The sequence below is a fragment of the Bemisia tabaci genome, chromosome 6 (genome assembly GCF_918797505.1).
Source record: "Bemisia tabaci chromosome 6, PGI_BMITA_v3".
Taxonomy (NCBI): Eukaryota; Metazoa; Arthropoda; class Insecta; order Hemiptera; family Aleyrodidae; genus Bemisia; species Bemisia tabaci.
Genome location: NC_092798.1, coordinates 6658690 through 6682878, shown reverse-complemented (window position 1 = coordinate 6682878; position 24189 = coordinate 6658690). Strand labels below are relative to the sequence as shown.

The following is a 24189-nucleotide window of genomic DNA, read 5'->3' as shown; positions in this document are numbered from 1 at the left end:
GTGTTCCTGCCCTATCTCATACTCCTGTTCATTCTTTCCTTACCTATCGATATACCTACCTATCCGCATTCTTCCTCTTCTTTCGTCACATCACCGGATTCCGCACATTGCACTTTCTATCTGATCACCCTGCGCGGAGTCCGGCTTTGTCACCCTCAACCATCAGGACTTTCTCTTCATCATTTCTTCAGGACACTAGTCTAGTTTTAGAGTTATTACAGTTCAGCAGCGTATAGAGTTCGATTGTACCTCTTGGAGGCCAGGCCTCGGCTGGCTCCTCCACTTTTCTCACGTTGAAGTACAAAGTTCATCCCTTATATTTTTGTGTTTCGTGTTTTCATCCTCTTCCCCTTCGTCTTGGAGCAAGGGCACCCTACAGAGGCCCATCCAAGTAACATTACATATGGTTCAAGTTTGGTGCATCTACGTTACCTAAATACTTCGTCCATGTGCACTTGTGTCCGGCAGAAAAGGACCTAAACTTTTAATTGTACCTATATTCATGGTCATTCCATCAAATACCTGTGGGTCATTTTTATTTGAAGAAAAAGCTTCTGGCCTTGGCCATTTGATGACTTGATTTGGTCAAGAATGCCTAGACGTCTTTCAAAGGGAGACTGTCGATCATATTCAAAAAAAGCAGAGATGCGCTGCTTTTATCTTTTTCTGAGAGTAAGTCAAATCTCATTTGATTTGTAATTTTTCCCCAATTGCAGAAACAGTAGGAAACTGATCAGCAGCATCATAAAAAATTTAAAGCCTTATGTGTCACTTTTCTTACGGGAGGTCAAAGAAATAAAATGATATATTACGTAAGCTTTTTTCAATGATGCCCATACACAGAGGGAAAATGTGTCATTGGTGTTATTCACGAGATTATACGTTTAGTTCCCAAATTTTTACAATCACTGGGGACGAGTCAGAGTTTACTAATTGGATGAAACTCATTTTCCTCCCGAAGAGAAAATTGTGGATAGTAAAACAATTTTTGGCTGTAAAGAAATTTCTGGGCGAGATAAAGTTTGGCTTACAGTATCCAAGATTATTTGCTTTAACGCAGGGAAGAAAATTCAACATTTTTGTATACAATTATGATGTATTAAAGTCAAAAACTTGTGAACACACTTGCAGCATAGAATAATAAATGCTAGTTATTATTCTATGCTTGCAGCATCAATATGACCTCTCATATTTAATTGAGGGTGGCTGAATCCTGTACTGATGATTACTGAGTGAGTTGTCGGTGAATCAATATCAAGAATTGCTGGTTGAATCTTTGGCTCATAAAAAATGTCTCTCATCAAAACATATAGATCGTGAATATTACTTAGGGCCCAAGAAGGCGAACCTCCAGTGACAAACTCCTACCGAGAAACAAGAATGAGCAAAAATTTATTCATTGAGGATTGTTGAGTTGAAGTGACAGGTATTTTGTAAATGCAATTAAAAGATTTAAGTTTCTATCTGAAGAATCCGATGATTCAACTCCTCAATTTTTAACCACTCATCAAACAGCATGATATAAATTCAAGTACTATGCAGTTTGAGAGTAAAGAACAAAAAATTGATTGATACTGTTCGGCTGTAAAAGAAACACGATGTGATAAATAGGGATACAACTTTTACATAGACTTTCCTCGTTTTAAATTTTAGACGATGGAACTATGAAAGTGACACGAAAATTAGAGAACCTGGATCGACTGAATAGCTTTGGATATGAATTTCTAGTACCGAACTGAGCTTGCTTCGAAAAATTAAATTATTTCATGAAATTTTAGGATTCTTACGTCGTCCTAGCAGTTCACTAGTGTTATCAGCATATCAGCCCTTATCTCTGTTATCAAAACTGTGTTTATAACCTCTAAAGCAGCTTCGCAACGGTTTGTGGTTAGTGCAGAAATTTGAAGGTTTTTCGGTGAAACTCGTTTGCCGCATCTCGGCAGGGAGGGTCGTCTCTCGCCGTCATGGCTTTTCATTCGTGAACCACCGCTAGCGCTATCTGCTGGAGAATTTAGAATGCTAAGTTCCTCCCCACCCGTTTTAATATGCCAGTGATCATATTGTGAGGCGTCCTATCCAAAGTCAACTGAATACATATATTGTAGATTGTTGTTAAAATACCAATAAATAAAAAAAAAAAAAAAAAAAAAAAAAAAAAAATATGAGGTTAATAAAAAGTTTTCAGTCAGTCTTGGACATCCTGAATAATTGTCTTGGTATTTATTTACTAATTTTACAGAATTATATTTTATTTCTTATTAAAACTAAGAAATACAGTGCAATCTGTGTAAGTGAAATCTGTGATGAGCCTCGAGACTCATTAGACCATTAGCTAAACGTGGCTCATACAGGAATCCACTTACCCCTCTCTTCCCCACGCTCCTAATCACTGCGTCGGCGTCTCGACGAACAATAGCTAATGATGGTCGCCAAGCTAGGCCGGGATCCTCAGCCCCTCGCCCAATTACTTACGCTTCATTAACCATTTCACCGTCACGCTAGGATTCGCCCAATTTTCAAAAAAAATTGTTTCGCGAGTTTTTAGCAATTTTTTCCTTACTCTCCGTTGAAACGCGAATTAAAAGAGGTCTCATTCATAAAAATCGGCCAAATAGAAGAGAAGTTACAGTATTCGAAATCCGAAGAAATCAACAAAACTTCTCCAAACAAAAAATAAAATGAAGGGGGAAAAAAAGAAATGTATAAATTACAATTTAATATGATTGACCTCAGAATGTGACAAGCAATTCAATTATAAAAAGGAGAAAAAATTGAGTGAAATTACAAAAAATTAGCCTCTTGCAAGGGGCTTCCTTGTATGAGTTTTGACCTGAAGACAAGTAAATCCCGTTACATTATTAAAACGAAATTGACTCCATAGTTTAATGCCTTAGTTTCTTGAATACGATTATTTTAAGCTCTCGAAAATTTATACCAGCAATTTTACCCATGGGGTGATTTCCTGAGAGCTGATAATATCACGAATTTCTCATAGAGCCCTTCAAAAATGGCTTGCTTTTTGGGCAGCCGATTCGGCCATCAAACCGGGGTTTAAATGGAAGCTGATAATAACACAAAGCTCTGAGAAAAATTTTGAGATGAGTATAGGAACGGTTTCTAAATTACGAGGAGAGGCGGGCATTCTGTTCAGCATATCGATACATAAGTATTTTCACACGTAGAATTTAATTTTCACGTCAGGGAGTCGACATATTTTGATTTTTTCGATTTTATACGGAAAATGTATGGTTTTTCGGGATTGGAATTACTTACAATTGTTTCATGAAAAATGAATGCACCCAAAATGACTATAGCATTTTGACTTTCACATACGTGCACTCACTAAATCGATTGGTAAATTCAAAGAGTGGGTACATCGACCTGGTATATCAAGTTTCTGCAATTTTTCACGGCAAATCGGTAGATTTTCGGGATGTGGATTGCTTACTTTCAATTCATGAATGAATAAAGCATGGACATGGTTAAGCTTCTTTGCATGAAAAGACGTTTAAAATAAAAAAATCAAGACATATTTAATACAATTGCATTTATATCGAGTAAATCTCTTTTCAATAATATAACGGGATTTATAATACCGGTGATTTGGGTATTTTAGCCCCAAAATACCTTTAAATCGACTTTATCTTTTAGGAGTTCGACAGAATTTTTCCTTTCTTCGCTTAAATTTTTCCGTAGCACTTTTCTTCAAGAATCTGATAAGATTTTGCTTGAGGCAGATAAAAAAACTTAAATTTGTTCGAATAGCTTTCTAGATTCACAATACACGGTCTCGTCAAGGTGCGTCGTTGACCTTGCACTGTTGGATCGTGAATTCTCTTGTTGTGCTGCTTGCCTTTTTTGAAATCTCTGTAAATGAAAACTAAAGGGGTTGATATGTGCGAGTTAATGACGCGCCTTATCAACACATTGTGTTGGAGTTCACTGCTTGTTTCAGATTAAGGCGCATTTTAATCTAGTTATGTCTAGTTAAGTCCTAGGAAAGTCTAGTTAATCTGGCATTTTTGTATTTATAGGACTTTAACTTCCTTAAATCTAGTGATTTGTAGACTTTTTGAAATTTATGATCCGCATAGTTTTTTTTTTTTTTTTTTTTTTTTTTTTTTTTTTTTTTATAATTTTAGACTTAATTGATTTCCTGTTCTCGTGATTTTATTTTTGAGCGCTTCCGGATTTTGGTGTTTAAATTCTTCTACTACTTGTTTGTAAATTGGACTGCGTTTTACAACTTGGACCTATAAATTCTGGCCCGCTTTAAAAACAACGTAGTTGCCATTAGTTTCCTTAAGCGCATAAGTGTTTTTTCAGATGAGCCAGAATTTATAGATCCAAATTGCAAAATGCAGTCCAATTTATCTACCATCTTTTCTAACTAAAGAATTTAGCAATTTTTATCTTTATAATACAATAGAAGTTAGAGTAGTTCTATTTATCTCTTTATTTTGCTTATTAATAACTCGATTCAATTGATGTTATATCGTCACCTTCCGGCCAAGGTATCAAAAGCATCATGTGACGTTGCAAAATTTCCGCCGCTATTTTGTTTTGTACGGAGAAATTGTTGATTGGATCTGTTTGAAAATCCACCGACTTTTATCGGCAGCACAAAGAAAATTTAGTGAAATTTTCGGACAGCTTCGTCGAAAAAATTCTCTGATAAAAAAGAAAATGGCGACGGAAATTTTGAAACATAGCGCTTGTGATACTTTTGCCGGAAGGTGACGTTATAACTTCAATTGAATCGAGTTTTTTCTATTCTCATTTTTGGAAAAATCGAGTTAGTAAAGTTAGTGAAATCTCCATTAATAATTTTGTGAGTGTTTGAATTTTTATTTCTTTCGATCAAATGAAGCTATCAATAATGTAGTTTACGAAGAAGGGGGTTAATTCATATCCCCTTGTCATTTTCTATATACTTGACGAAACAGCTTTACGCTCTAGGAGTTTCAGATTAGGTAAAGTATGGGTGTGTAAGCGATCAAGCCATTTTCAAGTATCAACCTCCAAATTTTAGTACGCAAAGTTAATACTCAAGGCTGAGAGACTTTCGTCAGTCGAAACTGAGTAGTCTCAACACAAATCGATTACAGAGTGTGATATGAAGGATCAAGGCTTTAAGTTCAAACAACTTTGCTCGTGATACATAATTGCAGGTCTACTGATAATAATTGCACGAATATCAGAGAGCTCTCATTTGGACGTTCAATGCCCCCCCATCCGTGAATTCTAAATTTCAATATCAATTTTATGCTTCGAGAAATGTGAATCAATTTAATGTGTGAAAACTTGTGTGAGCTGCATCCCTTCCAATCCATCAATATAACTCTTTTCAAATTACAATTTCGATAGCTCTTTTTTCTCAACATTTCAGTTTCTAGGTAGCATTTTCTTTCTTTTTAAGACACAAAAATCCAAGACAAATAATTGTGATTCTTATTTTGGATTGATACCATCAAAATTTTGTGCCAAGAGTTGTAGCAGAAAAAGTATAGTGGGTGCGTGAGTATAAAACGCTTTTCGTAGGACTAGAGATGTCCATCCGATATTTTTTCTACATTGTGATCTTGTGTTGCGGCGCAAATGCTTTTAACGTTTTGATCCTATCTCCAGTGCCATCTTTTAGCCATCAGCGACCGATTTTGACTTTGACAGAGAATCTGGTTAAAAAAGGACACAGGCTTTTTGTCGTTAGTCCCAATAAGGCTTCGGTAAGTCTGTACTCATTCTTTCCTTACCTATGGTGTATCATGTAGAATACTGCTTCGAATTCGTAATTGTATGATAGTCACCTCTTTCAGTCCGCATTTCATGTCCGTAATACTCCATTTTTTCATTTTTTTAATATCATCATTCAAATAATTTGGATGAAATTTTTTTTACTCAGAGTATAAAATTTCACAAGACGATCTGGCACTAATTCTAAGCAGGCTCTTCCGTACTATTTTTTCCTAAGCAGCTCGAACCTCAATAATTGAATCGTTTCTGTTAAACGGTTGTAAGTCGAAAAATTCATGAGACATAGCGTACTGCGAAATCAGCGGAAGTCAGGGCTTATGATTTTCTGGACTAACGGCCATCTAACAGAAACAGATTCAATTTAGAGTTTAAAAATGACCACTTTTTTCGTATAATTTGGTTTCCCAACACAACTTGTTACACTTATGATCGGAACAAAATTTTGAAGAAATTCTTAAGTCCTATACATAAACCTATGTGAGACTGTGTGTAATTCCCATAATTTGTAATATAGTTGCAAAATCAAACTAATTAATTTGATATATATTTATTAATGAAGCGCTTATCTACACATTCAATTGGAATATTCTGCATGTTTTGTATTTCATTGCTGTATTTTTTACGTGCTTATTGTGATAATCGTATGTATTGGTAAACATGTATAATGCGCACAAGTACATATGCTCAATACATTTTAAAAATAAAATCAATCGTTTCTATAGACGAAGCTTTATACAGTTTCTTAACTTTTAATTTGACTGAGTAATGAAGTAAGATAATTTTCAGACAGGAGCTTTAACTTGCGCATGCGGATGATCAGGTCATATACATGCCGAAAACCATAATTTAAAACAGGCCTCAGTCAGTAAAAAGAACATCTTTAAAGGGAATGAAATGCAGTTCAGAAATCTCGCTGAGCCCTGAAAAAACGTTCCATGTTGAGATCGGCAAATTATGGCGTGCAATAGGTGCATCTGGAAAAATTTATATTGCATGTAGCCCATGATTTGTTTTACTGATTCATGAAAAATACTCATTTCCTATGGTGCAGGATTTGGAGCAGAATGCGAACTACACTTTCGTGGATCTTTCGTTTTTGTACGATTTTTTCAAGGATAAAGAAGAAGATGGTCACATAAGCGTGCAGAGACAAATTTCAAAATGGAACTTGTATTCTTCAATCTTCGGTATAGGACCAAAAATAGCAGAATCCCACCTGACCAGTGAACAATTCCTTCAGTTTAAGCGGTAAGAATACCATTTCATAGGACCTTCTAATGATAAATGAGGTGATAAGATTGAATAATGGTCGTGGGTATAAAGAACTTTCCTAACTTTTCTTGGAAAAAATATTTAATCGGGAGAAACGAGGCAACGTCGGAATGCTCATACACCGTCGAAACATAACATACGCCTTTTAAGCCCTATTATTCGATGTCGCGATTATTCTAAAGCGAGTTCGAATAATCGCCTCAAACACAGTGCGGCCGGCATTACACGTATATTAGTGCCTGCAAGACTTTAGGAATACTTCACGCATAGCGCCATACAGTGCGGCCGGCGTGACACGCACATCAGCGCCTACAAGACTGCATGAATACTTCTCGCATTGCACCAATCGCAGTGCAGTCGGTCAGTTGGCGTGAAACGCACATTAACGCCTACAAGACTGTAGGAATGCTGTCGGACTGCGTGTCATCATTCTTGACGTTCTGCTCCAGTTTTTACCATTATTAAAGGGAAAATATTTGTCCTTATTGTAACGATCCAGAAACTTGGATGATTTTTTTTTTTTTTTTTTTGGTTAAATTTAAAGAAAATAGAACGAACGAAAATATCGTGTCGATAATTTTATTGGAGATCATTTACGTGAATTCACGGAAATTTTTCAAAAAACCGGTGTGCAGCTTTCTAAAAACATTTATTAAAAATAAAACACGAAAGTGGTGCATAACGCTGCAATAGATAAATATACGCTTTCTTTCGGGTGTGCCTGTCGGGTTTGGAATCCATTCACCTCTTAAAAAACTTAAACATGGTTGCTTTACGATTTTGAACGTGTAGTTTTTTCTAGTGGTTGGCGGCCACATGCGCCTAGTTCATTTTTTAAATGTCTGTGAAAGCTCTCTGGGCCATTCGTGCTGAGAGGGCTAGCCGTCGAAGAGAGACATACGTAAGTGAGGAGGGAATGAACAGTCTTCCGCGATATAGTTATCATACCACCAACTACCAAGGTTGCCAGATTAACGCTTTCTCGTTGAATATTGAATATTCGCGCAAACATGTGACTTTTCAGTACCAGAAAAATTCGCGCAATCCTATGAATCTCCAAAAGGGTAAGAGAGAGGGGGCATTCGCGCAATCCTATCGCAGCCTTTCCCCGGGGGTTTTGGCTCAACAAATACGTAGTAAACCATTGAATCATCTATTTGGATTGCATTTTGCAAAAAGGAACCACTAGCATTGCAATGTTGCTAAGATTGTGCAACTTCTTTTGTCTTGGAGGAAAAACCCGATTATCCATTAATAGTTTCTTTTTTACTCGCTAAAAACTGTAAATTTAAGACACAAATTACCATCTAAATTTCATAGTTTTTCACGATTTCCACAATGTTATTGCAAAAGATGAAGTTGCACAATCTTAGCATCATTGCAATGCTAGTGGTTCCTTTTTGCAAAATGCAATCCATTTACCTTGAACTTCCAGAATATCAAATAAAAAATGCAAGGTTCAATGAGCCATTTAATCAATTTTTGGTTCCAGGCGCGTCGAGCAGGAGGGGATAAAGTTCGACGTGGTGATGATCCAATCGATATTAGCTCCTTATCTAGTTCCAATTGCTCGTCTACTAGCCGGGGATGCGCCCATCGTCAGCATTTCATCTTACGCTATGGATTGGCTGGCAGAGGACGCCTTGGGCAGCCCAGTCCATCTATCGTTTCTACCGTCCGTCTTTGGCCACTACACGGATAAAATGAACTTATGGCAGAAGCTCGAAAATTGGTTCTCTCATACTTTCATTGTGTCCGGCGTTAAGAAAAATATTGGGACCGCTGCCAGGAGGTTCTTGACGGATGTTTACGGTCTCAACGCGACGTTTGTGGATGAGTCGCCGTGGGAAAGAATCGGTCTTACTCTCATCACGTCTAACTCGCTGTACTACTATCCAAGACTTATTGGTCCGAATGTTGTAGAAGTTGGGCCGCTCCATGTAGGAGCGCCGGGTAAACTACCGACGGTAAATATACAACTGGACGTATTTAAGCTGAATAGTACTAAGTGCAAGTGGAATGATGGGTTGTGCACGTTAGTGCTTGGGCCATGAGAATGAATGGGGCTTTAAAAGCGCCAGTGACGTCAGCTGCAAGGTACAAGGAGCCACGACGGGGAGATGGGTGGCGGGACTCTTTGACTCATGAGCCCTGTCCACATGGCTCTTTTCATATGCCCATGGCTCACGAGTTAGCGCTCAGTTCCTTTGGATTTAATGTCAAATCCCGCTTTTCTATTTTCTCAAAAGGAACTATAACCACTTTTACATTGTTTCTTATCCGGCTTCTACGAGCACACCCTATCTTTCCACTTGCGCATAGTTCCTTTTTCTGTGAGTTTGATTCATATTTCTCTCGATAGTACAAATTATTTTTAATCAATTTTTTTCGTGTTCGATTTTTAATAGAGGTCACGAAAAAATATTTCGGTAAAAATCTCGCCTTTTACGTAATTTCTCCATGTTTGATACTTACCGTTAATTTTGACTTTACTGTGACATTTTTACGGCAAGACCTCAACAATACGATTCACTCAGTCGTGTTCAAAAAGTTGGCTCTACGTATGATGCAGATAATTTTCTTTAGGTTTTACAAAATTGGTTAGACGGAGCGAAGAGAGGAGTCATTTACTTTAGTCTTGGAAGTAATATGAAAAGCAAATCTCTGGCGCCAGACGCGCTTGAAAACTTCTTGGAATTTTTCCGAGGTTTACCTGCTGGATACCGAGTTTTATGGAAATGGGAATCAGATCAAAAAATTCCTGGACAATCGGATAATATTTTTACTCAAAAGTGGATGCCTCAAAGCAGCGTACTTGGTAAGCACATTATTGGACTTTATTTTGCATCTACATATACTAACTACAATATCTAAATGTGATGATGATAATAGAAGAATGAAGATCACGGTTCTCTTGAATGCAAGCCGAGCATCTATAATTTCATAAGAGGAGGAAAAATGAAGAATTTATGAGCATTTTTTCTGTGATGGATTACCAATTCTGATTTTACATCTAGTAAGTTACCATTAATCTACAAAAAAAGAAAAAGAAAATCTGAATGTGTTTTTCTACTGGCAAAGAAAACCTTTCACATGCAAAATGCTTGTAACTCTGTCAAGTGACAGGGGGACTAAGCCCACTGACTGCTTCGCGATCCAACCTCCTGAAGCGCTTCGCGCCTTAAGCGTTGTGCGTTAAGCGGTGCTCTTATGACTTAATACTATAAATAAGATATGCCGCATGAGATGGTTACAAAAATTATTCTCTCTTTTCTGAGAGAAAACAAGGACATGACACCTAAGTAGCACAGCACAGTGCAACAAAAATATTAGAATGAAATTACATTTTGATTTTAATAAAATTGTAATTTTTTACCATTGAATTGCAATATTTTTACATCATTTAGTCGACTTATGCCGATTTTGAACAATCAGCAAAATGAGCTCCATGCTCAACGTGTCAGAAAGATAGGCAATATACAATGCAATGAAAAATTGCAACTTATTTCATTCTTATTGCAATAAGTTTCAATAAATAGGGCTCCTTCAAATAAGAGCTAGGCAACATACACAACACTCAGTGGAATTGCAATATTTTGACTACGTAATTGCTACTTATTGTAATCTGTGCTACTTGGGCATTGAGAAATCCCAACTAATGGCGAACTAAATTAGCCGAAATTGGTAACTTGGATACTCGGTGGACTCTAACAAGTTCGAAAGATTTTAAGCATCCCATTTCACACATTGCATATTTGGCAGCGATTCCCTTCCTTTTTCAAGTCCAACTGAGAAGAGTGGCAAGTTACAAAAAGTCGATGATGATGGGTGGGGTGGTAGGTATATCATAAAATCGCTGCATTGTTCATTAACTTAGATGTGACCGAGTCAAGTTGTTAAATATTTTGTATGTTTTATTGTTCATGAACAGCGCATCCAAAGGTAAAATTATTCATCACTCAAGGAGGACTCCAGAGCTTTCAAGAGGCAGTACATTTTGGGGTTCCAACAGTAACTATTCCGTGGTTCATAGATCAGGAACTCATGGCGGCGAAAACACTTGATGCGAAAATCGGAGGGAGGTTGTCCCCGCAAGACATTCACTCCTTTACCAAGATCAAATCTACTATCGAAACTGTATTGTATGATGAGAGGTATGTCTAACGGACTGAGTTACTTTTTTATTTCATTATTGAAAGTGTTGATATTCAACATTATGGTAGTAGCACTTTGTGTAATTGTTTGTTTGTTGGGTAGCCAGTGATATGGGTTAAAATAAAATGTTAACTCACATTAACTTGAAATTGAAGAATTTATCGGTCGAAGCTTTTCCCCCTCAGCCATCGTCAGGACTTACAGCAAAAAAAATACACTTTGAGACAATACATGATTAATTTTGATCAATATCAGTTCATACAAACGTTCATACATATGATGTCAATGTTTGTCAATACATATGTTGTTCACAAACATTTACATCATATTTGTATGTATGAACGTTTGTGTATGAACTGATATTAATCAAAATTAATCATGTATCGTCTCAAAGTGTGTTTTTTTTTGGTAAGTCCTGGCGATGGCTGAGGTCGATAAGCTTCGACTGATAAATTCTTCAATTTCAAGTTAATGTAAGTTGACATTTTATTTTAACGCACAGTACTGGCTACCCAACAAACCAACAATTTTTATTTCAGATGTTTGCTGTCGGCGTAAATTCATACGGTGAAACTACATGAACATTTTGGGAATGTCATTCTCAGTCAGTGCTAAGTTAAATACGCAAAAAAATAGCCGGTGGAAAAACTAATACCTAATTAAAATGAAAGCCAAAGACGACGGGCTATTGGGGTTGGGCGGTGTAGCCTTTAGCGACCAAAGGGGCATGAGGACCAGTAAATAAATAAAGGAAAAACAGATGCTTTAAAGCAAATGAAATCAAACGTGAGAAAAATGGATGACAGTTGGAACGGAGCGTTATTGCGAAGTTACGCCTCACGCCAACGCGCCTTCAATTTTGGAGATGCAACACGGACATCCATCGAGTATTAAAAGTCGTATCTCTGCGCCGTTATCAAAGCGCGTCTTTTTCCTTGTTCTGTTGCCGTGTTGTACTGGTTCCGTTTGTATTGTTTTGTAACCGCATTGACAATGCACAGCCGAAAATAGGAGAGACGTATTCGGGCCTCGTTTTTTAAATTTCCTTCCGAATCTGAGCAACACCTCATTAACAATATGGAGAGGAGCATGAAAGTTCATGCCTCACGCCATAGCGCCTTCAATTTTGCAGATGCAACACGGACATCCACCAAGCACGAATAGTTGTATCTCTGCGCCGACATTAATGCGCGTTGCATGAGGTGTCTCATATTTTTGAAGTTTGAGAAAAGTTAAGGTTGAGTTTGCTCAAATTAAATGTGTCCAAATCAAAAAACCATTTTGGAAAAAAGAAAAAAGAAACAAAAAAATAAATAAAAAAATAAAAAACAAAAATGGAGATATGTGGTCGCGGACTTTCACCGCCGATATGAGTTAGTCACTTATGTCAACTCCATAAATTGCTGTCGAAACCATGTAACTTGCTCGTCTTATTTTGCCATACAATGTTCAATAACTAAGTAATGGAGAATTTGCTTTGCAGGTGTCTGAAACTTGATGAATTTCTCTTAAGGTGGGAACTTTTAGTGAACTGAACACAAGGATACTGTTTGTTCATAAATTGAACAATAATTGATGGAGATATGAAAAAATGATCTAGTCTGCTAGGATACATATTTTTAGATGGGAAATGCCGCCAGATGACGTCACTAGGCGGTGCATTTTCTCACTTTTAAATATATTGTTATACTAAATCCCATATCAGAAAAAAATTATAAAAAATACTGTGAAATCAGCTCTTTAATCACTTTCAGATGGGAGCAATAAAAAATTTGCGTGCGAATTCTCCATTAGCTGTCCTAAACTCCGACAATTTCAAGGGATGTTCTAATTTTTTTTCATTTTCCCCACTATTTCCTAAAGCTACATGAGGAACATGCAGAGACTTTCTACCCTCTCGCACGATTTTACCTCTGAAGCTGTGGATAAAGCCGTTTTCTGGGTGGAGCACGTAGCCCGACATGGAGGAGCGTCGCATCTGAGGCCCTCGATTGCTGACTCGAGCCTATTTCAGTATTTCTGCCTCGACATCATCTCTTTCCTTTTAGTCTTAGGTTTATCTGTGATGTTCTTAGTTTACTCAGCTTTTAAGTTTCTCATTTCGTATTCAACGATCAAAAAAGGGAAGGTTAAACATTCTTGATTTGAGTGTTAAACGTTGGCTTAAGATTTTTAATTAACTGAAAATTAAAATACACATGTTAGGATGTCCCTTATTTTTCAAAATTGAGAAATTTTCAAGGGCAGTTTTTTCAAAACGTGATGCAACCCCAAAAAATAAGAAATCGTTTTGAAAAAAAATTTTAAAAAAAATGTAGGGGTCTCTCAAGCCCCCAAAGGGCGCAAGTGTAAAAATGAGTAAATGGGCTAGAGTATATTCATTTCCCAGAGGAAATCCTCGAATTGCGGCCTTTCAGAACGAAAATATCGACCGCTTGGCCGTATCTTGGATGGTTGAGCCGCTACAGGTATACGTGCGCGCTGCGATGTACTTGCAGGATGTGACATAAAGCGACATCAAAAAGCGCCTTCAAATTGGAGGATAGACTAAAACACCGCATCGTTGAATTTCTTGCCAATGAGATGATGGAAGGCGCAAGATTTCCCTAAAAAAAAAAAACGGCGATTCTTTGATTGAAGGGCAAACTGAAATGGTCAATCTTAATGGGATAAACTTGGTGGTCGTATAATGCGATTCATATTCAACGATAATTTTGGAGCCATTTCCTAAGAAATACCTTTTGTCATTTATTAACATAGTAGGTAGCGTGAGCACACATTTTTGTAAGAACTCTGTAATTTCAACAATAAAGGAAACTTTGAAATAGAAAAAAAAATTACTTACAAAGATGTGCAAGTATGCTTGGTTGCTTGGTTATGTGAAGAGTCAAAGAGTTCTATGTGCAGGGCAACATTTTTTCCACAAAATCCCTGCACTGCGACTATTAGGACCAATAAGCTCCTATTCTCTCAACAAAATTCAGTCTACCTAACTAACCCTCCTAAGGAGCAATCAGTGATTTAGTTGCCAAAGAAAAAAAAAAAAAATAGAGTACTTAATTGAAAGAATTTTATTTTCAAAAATCACGTTTTCGTATGCTAAAAAAATCTTTTGGTTGACAAAATTGAAATGAGACACAATCATTATACCTAAACAAATAAATCTTAAACAGTAAAATGGACAATAAACTCAAAAAATAATTTAAAAAAACAATAATTCATATATTTGTACGGCAGACACGTGATGCACCGATTTTCTTGTGTGGGTAGTCAGATTTAAAAAATCTATCGGCTCACACATGATATATACTATTATTGAGTCATCGAGGAAGCTACAACTTATGAGCAGGAAATTAATTAAATGATTTAAAACTGAATTCTTTCACATACTGTCAGTAATTCAAATTTTAGGTAAAACTGTCTGATTATGTTAGACTTTGCGTCAAAAGAGAAAAGTTTCTTTAACTCTCAACATATGCCTGGGATACTTTTGGACCGACAGCTTATAGTTAAAAATTGAACAACAGTTATCAGTTGAAGTTAGGTTGTAACAGTAAAATGTGTGTAGTTAAGTCTATTTTCAAATATCAAACAGATGATATCTAATGTTGTTAAATAATAATCACTGAAAGAAGTAAAAGATGCATCAAGGGTTTTTCCGCTAAAATTATTTCATCAAGAGTAATGACTGATGCTGCTGATCAGATTTTGAGTGATAATTTCTCATCATTTACTAATTGAATTTCTGTGGTTTTTCTGACTTAGAAATTCTACAATAAAGGATTAATTCACTTTTTGGCTTTCTTTTCTTCCGTATTTTACCAACAGTCAATGATTCCCACAAGGAAATGAGCCAAAACGTGAACTTGCAAAATTTTTTTGAATTGTGAAAAAAAAGCTGAGCAATCTGACCCTCACTCAATAATTTTCCGTAAAAATTGTAAGAATACTGTGATGTCAAGTCCTATTTGAAAAACATTTAATTCTGAGTATTTTATAGTAAAAAAAAATAAAAATAAAAAAATTGTAAAATTATTTTAAAATATTTAAATGCAACAAATCAATTGTCGAAAGCAGATAAGAGGAAATCCATGCTGAAAAGTAGTCTAGTAACGCTGTACAGGTCTGCCCTGTTTTTTTATGCAACCTCTCACAGTCAACAAGACTGTTCTAAATTAAATTTTTCTTCAGACTTTCAAGATGCACTCTATCCAGTTGTTGGTACCTGAAGGGTATGGGGAGGATACCTATTAGGTGTTAGGAATTTACGAGGGAAGCGAAACGTAGTAGTGCTCTTACTCTTGTGACCCTTTTTGCCGAAATGCAGCTTTTTGTTCCTGCCACCCGAGATGAGATGCGATCTTTGAATTGTAACAACTTTACGATCTTAGCCAAAAACAAAAATGACCGTCTGTTTTTGATAAAAATAAACAAACAGTCACCTCCCTAAAAGGAACTGAATTTCCATTCTTTAGGAATTAGCTTGCACTGAATTTGTTCATTTTTATTAACAGCAGGCTGTTATATTTGTTTTTGGCCAAGCAACAATGTTGTTGAAATTCAAATCTAGTGCCATGGCTCATGTGGTAGAAACAAAAAGCTACATTTCGGACTAAAGGGTAAGCAAGAGCATATTTACATTTCACTTACCTTAATGAGCTAAGGAACTAGCGTTACCGATCGACTCGTTTACGCAATTTTCTAGTGACAATGTTATTGCTTGGGGCAGGGGAAGACGCCATTTCTTTCCTTTTTCGCTGGCGACTTGAAGAGGATACAAATAGTTCTACGCTGCTTGCTGAGTCATCTTCTTCCGAACCTCCTGGTGTCCTTAGCAAAAGTTCATTATTTGAGGTCTTTGGATTTGGCTCAGAATCTAGAAAAAACAACAACAAAGCAAAATAAGACTCCAAAAATGTATTCATGAATACTTTTAATTGGAAGGCTTTGTGTGATAACGGCACTTTTTTTAAGTCATTGAGTTGAGCCAAGAGTTTTTCCAGCACCTGATACCTCAATTCTGTGCAAAATATTTGTGCAACATTTAAACTGAATCAGCTGATGCAGTAATATTTGACATCCACCCACAGCTTTGTTTTGAAGTTAAGGCATTTCTATTTTTGCATTGAGGTGGAGCCTCAGAAAACGTCCTGAGTTTTCTGTGGATAAAATTCAATTGACTTTCAGGCAAACGAACTGATTATCTTAGATCAAGATCACTTTGGAACTTGGAAAGCACAAGACAGGGTTAGAGCTAACCCACTTGACTGCACATTTCTAGATAAAATTTTGCATAATGCTAACAAAGGAACATTTCCAAAATGAATGATTTTCGTCATTAGTTTTATTGTAGTCAAAAATTATCAAAGCAAGATTCTGTGACTAAAGCAAATGACCCAATGTGATTCCTTAAGAAAAGAGGAGTTTGATTTTTTTCATCATTTTCAATTTCTCAAGTTTCCAGTTTTATTTTTATTTTTTTCATTTTCTCTACATGTAACCCTCCACCAAAAAAAAAAGGAAATTATTCCACAGGAGCTCCAAATTGAGCCATGACAAAGCAAAGCAAAGCTATGGTGATTTCTACCGTCCAAAGTAAAAACGCCATATCTCCATTCGACATTTTTTGGATTTTTTTCTAGCAAAATACTATTTCACAAGAAAACCAACAAATGTTCATTCCTCATTTTTTCGAGTCAATTTTGGCATACCATTAGGAACTCAAAATTTTAAAAAATGAAGCCTTGCCACACTTCACAATCATTGTCACACTTGGATTTTCTTGTATTAGAGCGGTATGTGTGGAAGAAAAATACAAAATTTGCAATGGAGTTATGGCTTTTTTGCTCTGAACGGCAGATTTGAAGTTTGTAGTTGAAAAAAACGTAGTTTGAAGAAAAAGACATTTAAAATTTTGAGGAGTCATGTATAAGAGAAAAGTCGACACCTTTCTGATGTAAAAACCCTCAACTTACCGATCGGAAAGTCAAGCTGGGATTCATCCAGTAGACTAAAACTTTGATTACTTTGATTGAGAGTATTGTCAGGCTCATCTTCTGGTTCATCCACTTCACCATTGCTTATAAAATTTTGATTCAAGGTGCTAAGACTGGACCCTGGAAGTTTATGATCTGGCAGCCGCTTTAAGGCAACAATTGGTGAACTCGGAGAGGAAGCTTTTTCTCCGTTGAATAATTGATTGGGTAACCTGAAAAAAAAATCGAGGAGAAGATGAGATTGGAACATTGAATTTTAAAAAATAAAAATCTGGTCTTCATCATTTGGGCAAAGTGGAATTATGAAAAATTTCAAGATTTCAATGGAAACAATGTTGTCGATTAACTTGCACTAAATGTTCTTCTAAGCATGGTTTTACCTATTCTTTTATTTGTTTATTTATTTATTTTTTGGTTTGCAAAAATAGATTATTCAAAAAACTATACAATGGTTTACAGAGAACGTTATTTCTAAATCAAGGCTTCTTATATTGAGAAAAACTATTATTTACAAACTAAGGCTGATGTTCCATGGATGAATGCCTTAATATTTAAGACGCCCATTCACTGAAACAATCAATATAGTAATGGATAAGACTTATCTGATTTGGTTATCGGCATGTTGCGCTACCAGCCGGGCTCTTAAGAGACTCGCTACAAACATGACCAGCTCACTAAATTGGGCTGTTAACGATCTTATCATGCTTTGGTGAGAATATATCCTTTTTCTACATCCTTCTTTATTTTTCTTATTTGTTCTTTCACAATATCTGAGATCTTATCGAATTCTTTATTTATTTGATTACCTTCATTTGATTTATTACCTTTGACTGAGGAGGGATATTTCTCAACTTTTTTGTGATTTTCAAATTTTTTCGTACAATTCCGTTTCTGTGTTCTAATTTTCTTAAATTCCTTACATCCTTTTTAATTAGAGAAATGCACCCCATTGGATTGAGCATATGTGGTGCCATTTTCCCCAGAATTTCACTCATGCTTAGCTTAAGGCTTCATTAAAAAGGGTTCAATTATTACCTGCTGGAGGAACTTCTTTTAGGAGTATGATTAGATTCCACTCTAGTACGGTTCATATCCTGAGGCTCATTGACGGTTTTGTTCATGTCTCTTGGTTCAGCATCAACCTCAACACAATCATCGCCCGACTCAAACATATCCACATCTACATCATCAAAAATTCGGTTAACATGACCCGTTGGCCTAATATTTGTTCCCTCACGGTCCTTCATCTTCTGTATCAGTGCTTTGAATGTACTCTCGTTTTCTTTGATATATTTTTCATTAACTTCGTTGATAACTTTTGGATCAGTGCTGCGCGTGATGGTGTTGAACAGAGCTGTTGGTTTTTCAATCTGCGCGTTGGCTCTCTGCTCTAGTTTCTCTTCCTTTTCAACATCATGGAGGATTTCGATTAGAGATTTAGGAACAGCTTTGTCGCATTCTGAATTATAGGCTACTGTGTAGCGCTTCAAACGCGAGATTAAAGTTTTTCGATCGCCTAAAACATTCAGTCCATATTCCTTTGCTTTTTTCTTAAGGTCCTTATCAGATAAAAGAGTGTAGACTAGTTTTGGTAACCTTTTCATTTTATTCTCGATTTTTGGAGGGGCTGGCTGCTGTCCACTGGCTCTCAGTAGACACTTGTCTAAGTGTAAGTTTATGTTTGCTTCCGGAATATCAACACTACAAACCGGACATGGCACAGTGGCTTGAGTTTCATGAGAGCTGGATGGGCCATAAGATTTAGGACTAGTCGTAAACATGTCAGGGACCCGAATTTTTGAAACTGATGGTGATGCTAGGCAAACAGGAGTGGATGGTACATTCGAGACTTGCCGAGGACTTTCTCTGACATCTGGCTCAATAATTTCTATTTCATCTAAGTTTTTGTTTGCAGTTCGTTTTGGAGTCTTGATCGATTTTTCAGGCTCCATAGCGCGTTTTTTGGGCCTGGTCGGATGGGCATCCTTGGACTGACTTACGTCTGCTTTAACTAAGATTTTTGTAGGCTCTTCTCTTCTTGAACTTGTGCTTGGAGAGCTAACAGCGTTGTCTTTGCTGGTGCTGGATGTTGAAGGAATGACAACTGCAGATATGCGAAGGTGATGGCACAGTTTATCTTTGACCTTGGTATATACTTGAACAACTGCATCAAGAGTCCTGTTGTTTCGGAGTTGATTGTCAAACAACTGAGAGAAACAAGTCGGACATTGGTTTTGATATTGCAAGTAGCGTCGGATACAAATTGAGCAAACTGAAAATACAGAAGAGTAAAAATGCAAATGAGAATTGATAAAAGACAAAGTTTTAATTGACCTTAAATTTTATTTTAAGCGAAAGGGAGTGACTTGCTGACTTCGGCCAGTGTAGTACTTAGACCACACTAGTACTACTACCTAGTACTACTACCATTATAGTACTTATACCAGAGGTGATGCCTCTTCTGCGGTCAAAAAAAAAAGAATAAAAAATGTGTTTTTTTCCTTTTAAACGTAAACCCTTAGTTAAGTGATTTCTTCTTTTTGATCATCAAGTTAAACTCGCTCCGAGCTGCACTAACAAACGATATTAGCGGATGGCTGCTCTGAAGATCAAGGCTGCCGAAACAACCAGCCAGTGATTACACAGATGATAATATTGGTGGTACGAATATTACTGGGAGAGGAAAATAAAATCTCCACACTAATCCTTAAGTAGCTTTACAGGAGGGATATTGCCGACTAAGTTTGGTCAAGCACTGGATTAGTATTTTTTAATTTCACATTAAGCTCTGGAACATTAGCAGTAAAGACATGGAGGCTGACTTATTTGCCTTTACGAGAAATGAGCTCACTCCACAAGCATCATGTCATTTTAAAAATAAAAATAACAAAAATTAGCTTCCGAAAGGAGAAAAATTATTTCCTTAAAGTTATGAATTGCTTAACAAATTGTTAAACTGTTCTTAATCATTCGTCTTTTTTGATTTAGATTTTTCAAACAATTTTTAGAGAATTTGTACGTGAATGAGAATGGTTACGGTAAGTGTAGATTTTCTATTCTTTCATAAAGTTTTCTCTCAGTGCATTAAGAAAATACACAGAGGAGAGTTATAATTTGGACTGTTTATGTGACATTCTATGAATGACAGAAGATTCATGAATGCTGTCTCTTTTGTGAGAGACTTGAAATAAGACTGTTTCTAAAAATGTAACTTCAAATTATTCTGGTAAAATAGGTAACTTCACTTACAACTATGTGAGCAAGCGGAGATTAAAGTTGTCTGCATGTATTCGTAGCATATTGAACATTTTAGCAAGTCATCCAACTCCTATGAGAAAAGGAAAACAGATCATTCTAATTACTGAATAAAGAAATGGATTACCTTGAATTTTTCTCGTCTGATCTGAAAGCATTACTAAGTAATACAAATATACGATGAATTCAATTATGAAAAATTTTTTTTTGATATCAAAAGTGTCATGTTAAGAAAAAGCACAGAGCATGAAATATGGCGGGCCATTTTTTCCTGGTATAAAACTTTTTCAAACAGTGCAAAATGTGCATCTGTCATATCAATGGCCAAAGTGTTAGATAAAGTATTTCTGTTTGCGACGCAGTATACTGCCTGTCACACTTTATTATTCCTTTGGAAAATTAGGCGACAAAATATTTTGAAAACATCCCTTAATTTTCTTTTTGCTTGCAGAATATTCTGTGAAAATTCCTAACTATAAAGTTGGCACTTGTCTTAAGGCACTGTGTCTTTTCTAAAAAATAAAATCGTAGTGGAAATTTTGAAACTACGCAACGGAAATATGTGGTTTTGCACTTTACCTATCAATATCTGTAATCTGTTTCTATTTATTATTTCATTCGATGCTTATGAGAATTTGACTGTAAACCACACATGACATCACACTTCCTGACTCTTTGAAAGTGAAACTGCAAAATCTTGTTTGTGGCATGTCAAAATTACCTCGCCCATTTTATTTCATTGAGAGAGGATGAACCAACACTATTGCTTAAAATTTTTACCGAATTCTTCCTTCAAAGAGAAGAAAGATTGAGGAAGTATCCAATAAATGACGTTGAGTATTTGATATTCAAAAAATAAATTACAATACTTAGGAAGTCTGCAGTGTAGCAAACTGAGACATGTGTTTTAGCAGTTTCACTAAAAACTTCTTTTTTAATGGTAGATACAAAAAGCTAATAACAGACATTTTGTGAGAAAATTTTTTCAAAACTTCCAGAGGAACTTCCTTGACATTTTATTTTTCGAAAATCTTCAAACAAGCAATTTTCAAAATACCATAACTTGTTTAATTTTGAGTCTTTTTCCAAAAACTGGAACTTTCTTTCATTTTAATCGTGCAATCTTTTTCTGTGAGAATTAATTAGAATATTCTGACCCTCATTTCTTCTGCAAAATATTTATAATACAATCAATAAAGACTAAAAAATGTAAAAAAAAAAAACCTTGCCTTCAATTCTGGAAACTCTTTGGGCCATGATGTGCTGGGAATTGGTGCGACCTCCACTTCTGTCATCTTTTACTAAAATAAGAAAGAAAAATAAATTAAAAATTTACTGAAAAGCAGATGACACTGAAAAATAGAAGTCGATGGTAAAACCATTTAACTATCAACAGGCCTCAGAAGGAGAAAAATATGCCAAAATCAGACACTTGCAGTAAATCACCATAGCAAGGTCAAGGCATAAGCACAGCCACAAAAATGCTGAAGGTAGAAATCTGAAATCTCTTCCTTAGCCTTGGGTGCAACGACTCTCCAAGATAATCAGGAATCAACATTTTCGAAGGACGTACATACATGAGTCGCTTTTATAGCGCTCTCTGGCGCTTTGCGACGCCTAATCGCCACAAAACTCGGTCTTCCCACAATCCATCAGGGAGTTGACACTCCCTCATCTCATTGATCATTGAACACCCCCTGTCGCCACCCTCTCACTGGGCGTCCCCTTTGTCTCCTCCTCAAAGGACACCTTGTGAAATTAGAGAAGTTATTCCCTAATGTCGTATGCTATTGACGCTACTAGCGATTCCTATAGTATCATAGTACTGCTACGCTATATTCTACGTTCCTCTTGGAGGAATTATAGGGTGGGGTAAGTAATGACACTAATAGGATTACACCAGAAACAATAGTCTCGTCAGAATTTCAAACTGGTGCGTTCAGAAGAACACATTGATTTTTCACAAAGATTCAAGATAGGGTGTCAAACACATTCATATCATTTCCCAACACTTACTCGGTCACTGGAAATGATGCAATTTGATGAGCACTATCCTCCCTGGATTAAATGGGCGATGATGAGCGCATTATACAGTAATGATAAATTGTCTTTTCACATCCAAGCAGAGGAACTAAGAGATGAACATTAGAGAGGCCTCTTCAGTTGGTTGTATGGAGAGAAAGAGAAATTACTTAGATTGGCTATCTGAAATAATCGTATCATAGAACTGCTACTTCAAGGTACACTCTACTACAGGTATGGACAAACGGGGTGCCGAAGTGGCAGCGCTGAGAAAATAGGCGATCGAGTGACGTATGAAGTCGTACCGTCCATTTGCCGCGCAGGTTTTTGCAGTCGTACTCTCGATGCTGTCAAATCTACGCGTTTTGACGACTTTCTAAAATTCCATTTGTCCATACTTGTTGTAGAGTGTACCTTGTGCTACTTAGTATACAAGGTAAATTGAATCGACTCATGCAAAAACGTCCATTGTCCACTGCAGGATTTCATAATTGCAGTGGTTCCTGTGGCCCGTGATACTGATGAGTAAGATCGGTCTCTTCTGTAAACGTTCAATTATACTTAAGAGATTATTTGCAAAATTGTTCTACATTCCTAACGTCTTGAACCATCTTGTATCTTTAAGTTACAATGAAATCGTCCACTCAAATTCTAAAACACTGTATTGGACATCAGACGTTTTCGCATAAGCCGATTCAATTGATAAGAGGTTCGCAACTGTGGCAGGAGGTAATCATGTCACCATCATTGATAAAGAGACAAAACCCTCACAACGATTCAGCACATGAGAGATATTTTTATAGCTGTAAATAATTAATGACGTGATCAATAGGTTCTTACCAATTTCAGTTATCGAGATGGAAGCAGTTTATCAGTTCGATGCTACGCTTGAGCATCATTTGAGTTTCGCAGAGAATTAAACATGCAGTCGATGCTAAACAAGATCTTAAAACTATGGTAAGAAGATTATTAAAAATAATCACACGGATGATGATGATGATAGTCACTAACTAGTGTGCATTCCCTCTTCAGCGGGAGATAATTCAGCTTAGAATTTTTCATAAAACTCTAACTGAAGGATAGTTAGGTTAGGGTTGTTAGCATTCTTTGTTTACATTCCACGCCAAGATACCAACCGTGCAAGAAGCACTGTGTCTTATTGTTAACTTTTTATTTTAGCATATCTTTCTTTCAGGTCATTTATTTTCAAGTAATTGCTTACACTTGAAATTTTGATGCTGGAAATGGAGATTTCGGTGTTTTATTTGACTTTTTTTACGGTCAAATTAATAGATAAAATCTTAGTGTATTCGGGGTTTGTTAGTCATGCAAATCTGATAGAGGATTCGCGGGCACATGCAGAGCGGCAAATAAATGTTTTCAATTTAAAGCGGGAAAGTTCAAATATGCGGGTGAGGACCATGTCGTCCGACGATTGAAAGTTGAACAAATATTACGTTCCCATTAACCTTTCAGACCTATTACTCATAAGAAAAACCACCCACCATTTGAAATCTTTCTGAGGGTTGATGTATCACGGAGAAAACACTTGAGTGAATCAACTCATAACTCTTGTCCTTTAATTTTCTCTTCATTTTTCATTAGTTTTTCTTCTTCATTTAATGATGAAACTTACACTTTGGTGTCATACAGCCGATAGGCTCTTTGAAATCATTGTATCAGATGTGCTGCTAGGAGGTACTGTTTATTGGTTTAATTACATATATTGATGTTT

General features: G+C 36.4%; 2 protein-coding genes across 2 annotated transcripts; one reads left to right on the top strand and one right to left on the bottom strand.

The window, feature by feature from the left end:
• The first annotated feature begins 5177 nt into the window (after positions 1-5177).
• Positions 5178-13388, top strand: LOC109035046 (UDP-glycosyltransferase UGT5). Its single transcript, XM_019048515.2, has 6 exons — positions 5178-5726; positions 6806-7002; positions 8519-8993; positions 9613-9844; positions 10958-11180; positions 13045-13388. Exons 1-6 carry the CDS (start codon positions 5550-5552, stop codon positions 13322-13324), a joined length of 1584 nt encoding a protein of 527 aa, XP_018904060.2. The 5' UTR covers positions 5178-5549; the 3' UTR covers positions 13325-13388.
• Positions 13389-14695: 1307 nt separating this feature from the next.
• On the bottom strand, positions 14696-23548 carry LOC109035035 (E3 ubiquitin-protein ligase RAD18). Its single transcript, XM_019048504.2, has 6 exons — positions 23295-23548; positions 21662-21733; positions 20427-20505; positions 18213-19449; positions 17157-17389; positions 14696-16057 (listed from the first exon to the last, which is right to left on the bottom strand). The coding sequence occupies exons 2-6, from the start codon at positions 21725-21727 to the stop codon at positions 15855-15857; spliced, it is 1818 nt and encodes a 605-aa protein (XP_018904049.2). The 5' UTR covers positions 21728-21733; positions 23295-23548; the 3' UTR covers positions 14696-15854.
• Between the last annotated feature and the right edge of the window lie 641 nt (positions 23549-24189).

Excerpts from the sequence above, each read along its gene's own strand:
- LOC109035035 (XM_019048504.2), bottom strand. The coding sequence starts at position 21,727 with ATGACAGAAGTGGAGGTCGCACCAATTCCCAGCACATCATGGCCCAAA. Across the intron at positions 20,506-21,661 it reads AAGAGTTTCCAGAATTGAAG|GAGTTGGATGACTTGCTAAA; the intron begins GCAAGGTTTTTT and ends CTTTTCTCATAG. Across the intron at positions 17,390-18,212 it reads AAAAGAAGTTCCTCCAGCAG|GTTACCCAATCAATTATTCA; the intron begins GTAATAATTGAA and ends TTTTTTTTTCAG.
- LOC109035046 (XM_019048515.2), top strand. The coding sequence starts at position 5,550 with ATGTCCATCCGATATTTTTTCTACATTGTGATCTTGTGTTGCGGCGCA. Across the intron at positions 8,994-9,612 it reads CGCCGGGTAAACTACCGACG|GTTTTACAAAATTGGTTAGA; the intron begins GTAAATATACAA and ends AATTTTCTTTAG. Across the intron at positions 11,181-13,044 it reads ACTGTATTGTATGATGAGAG|CTACATGAGGAACATGCAGA; the intron begins GTATGTCTAACG and ends TATTTCCTAAAG.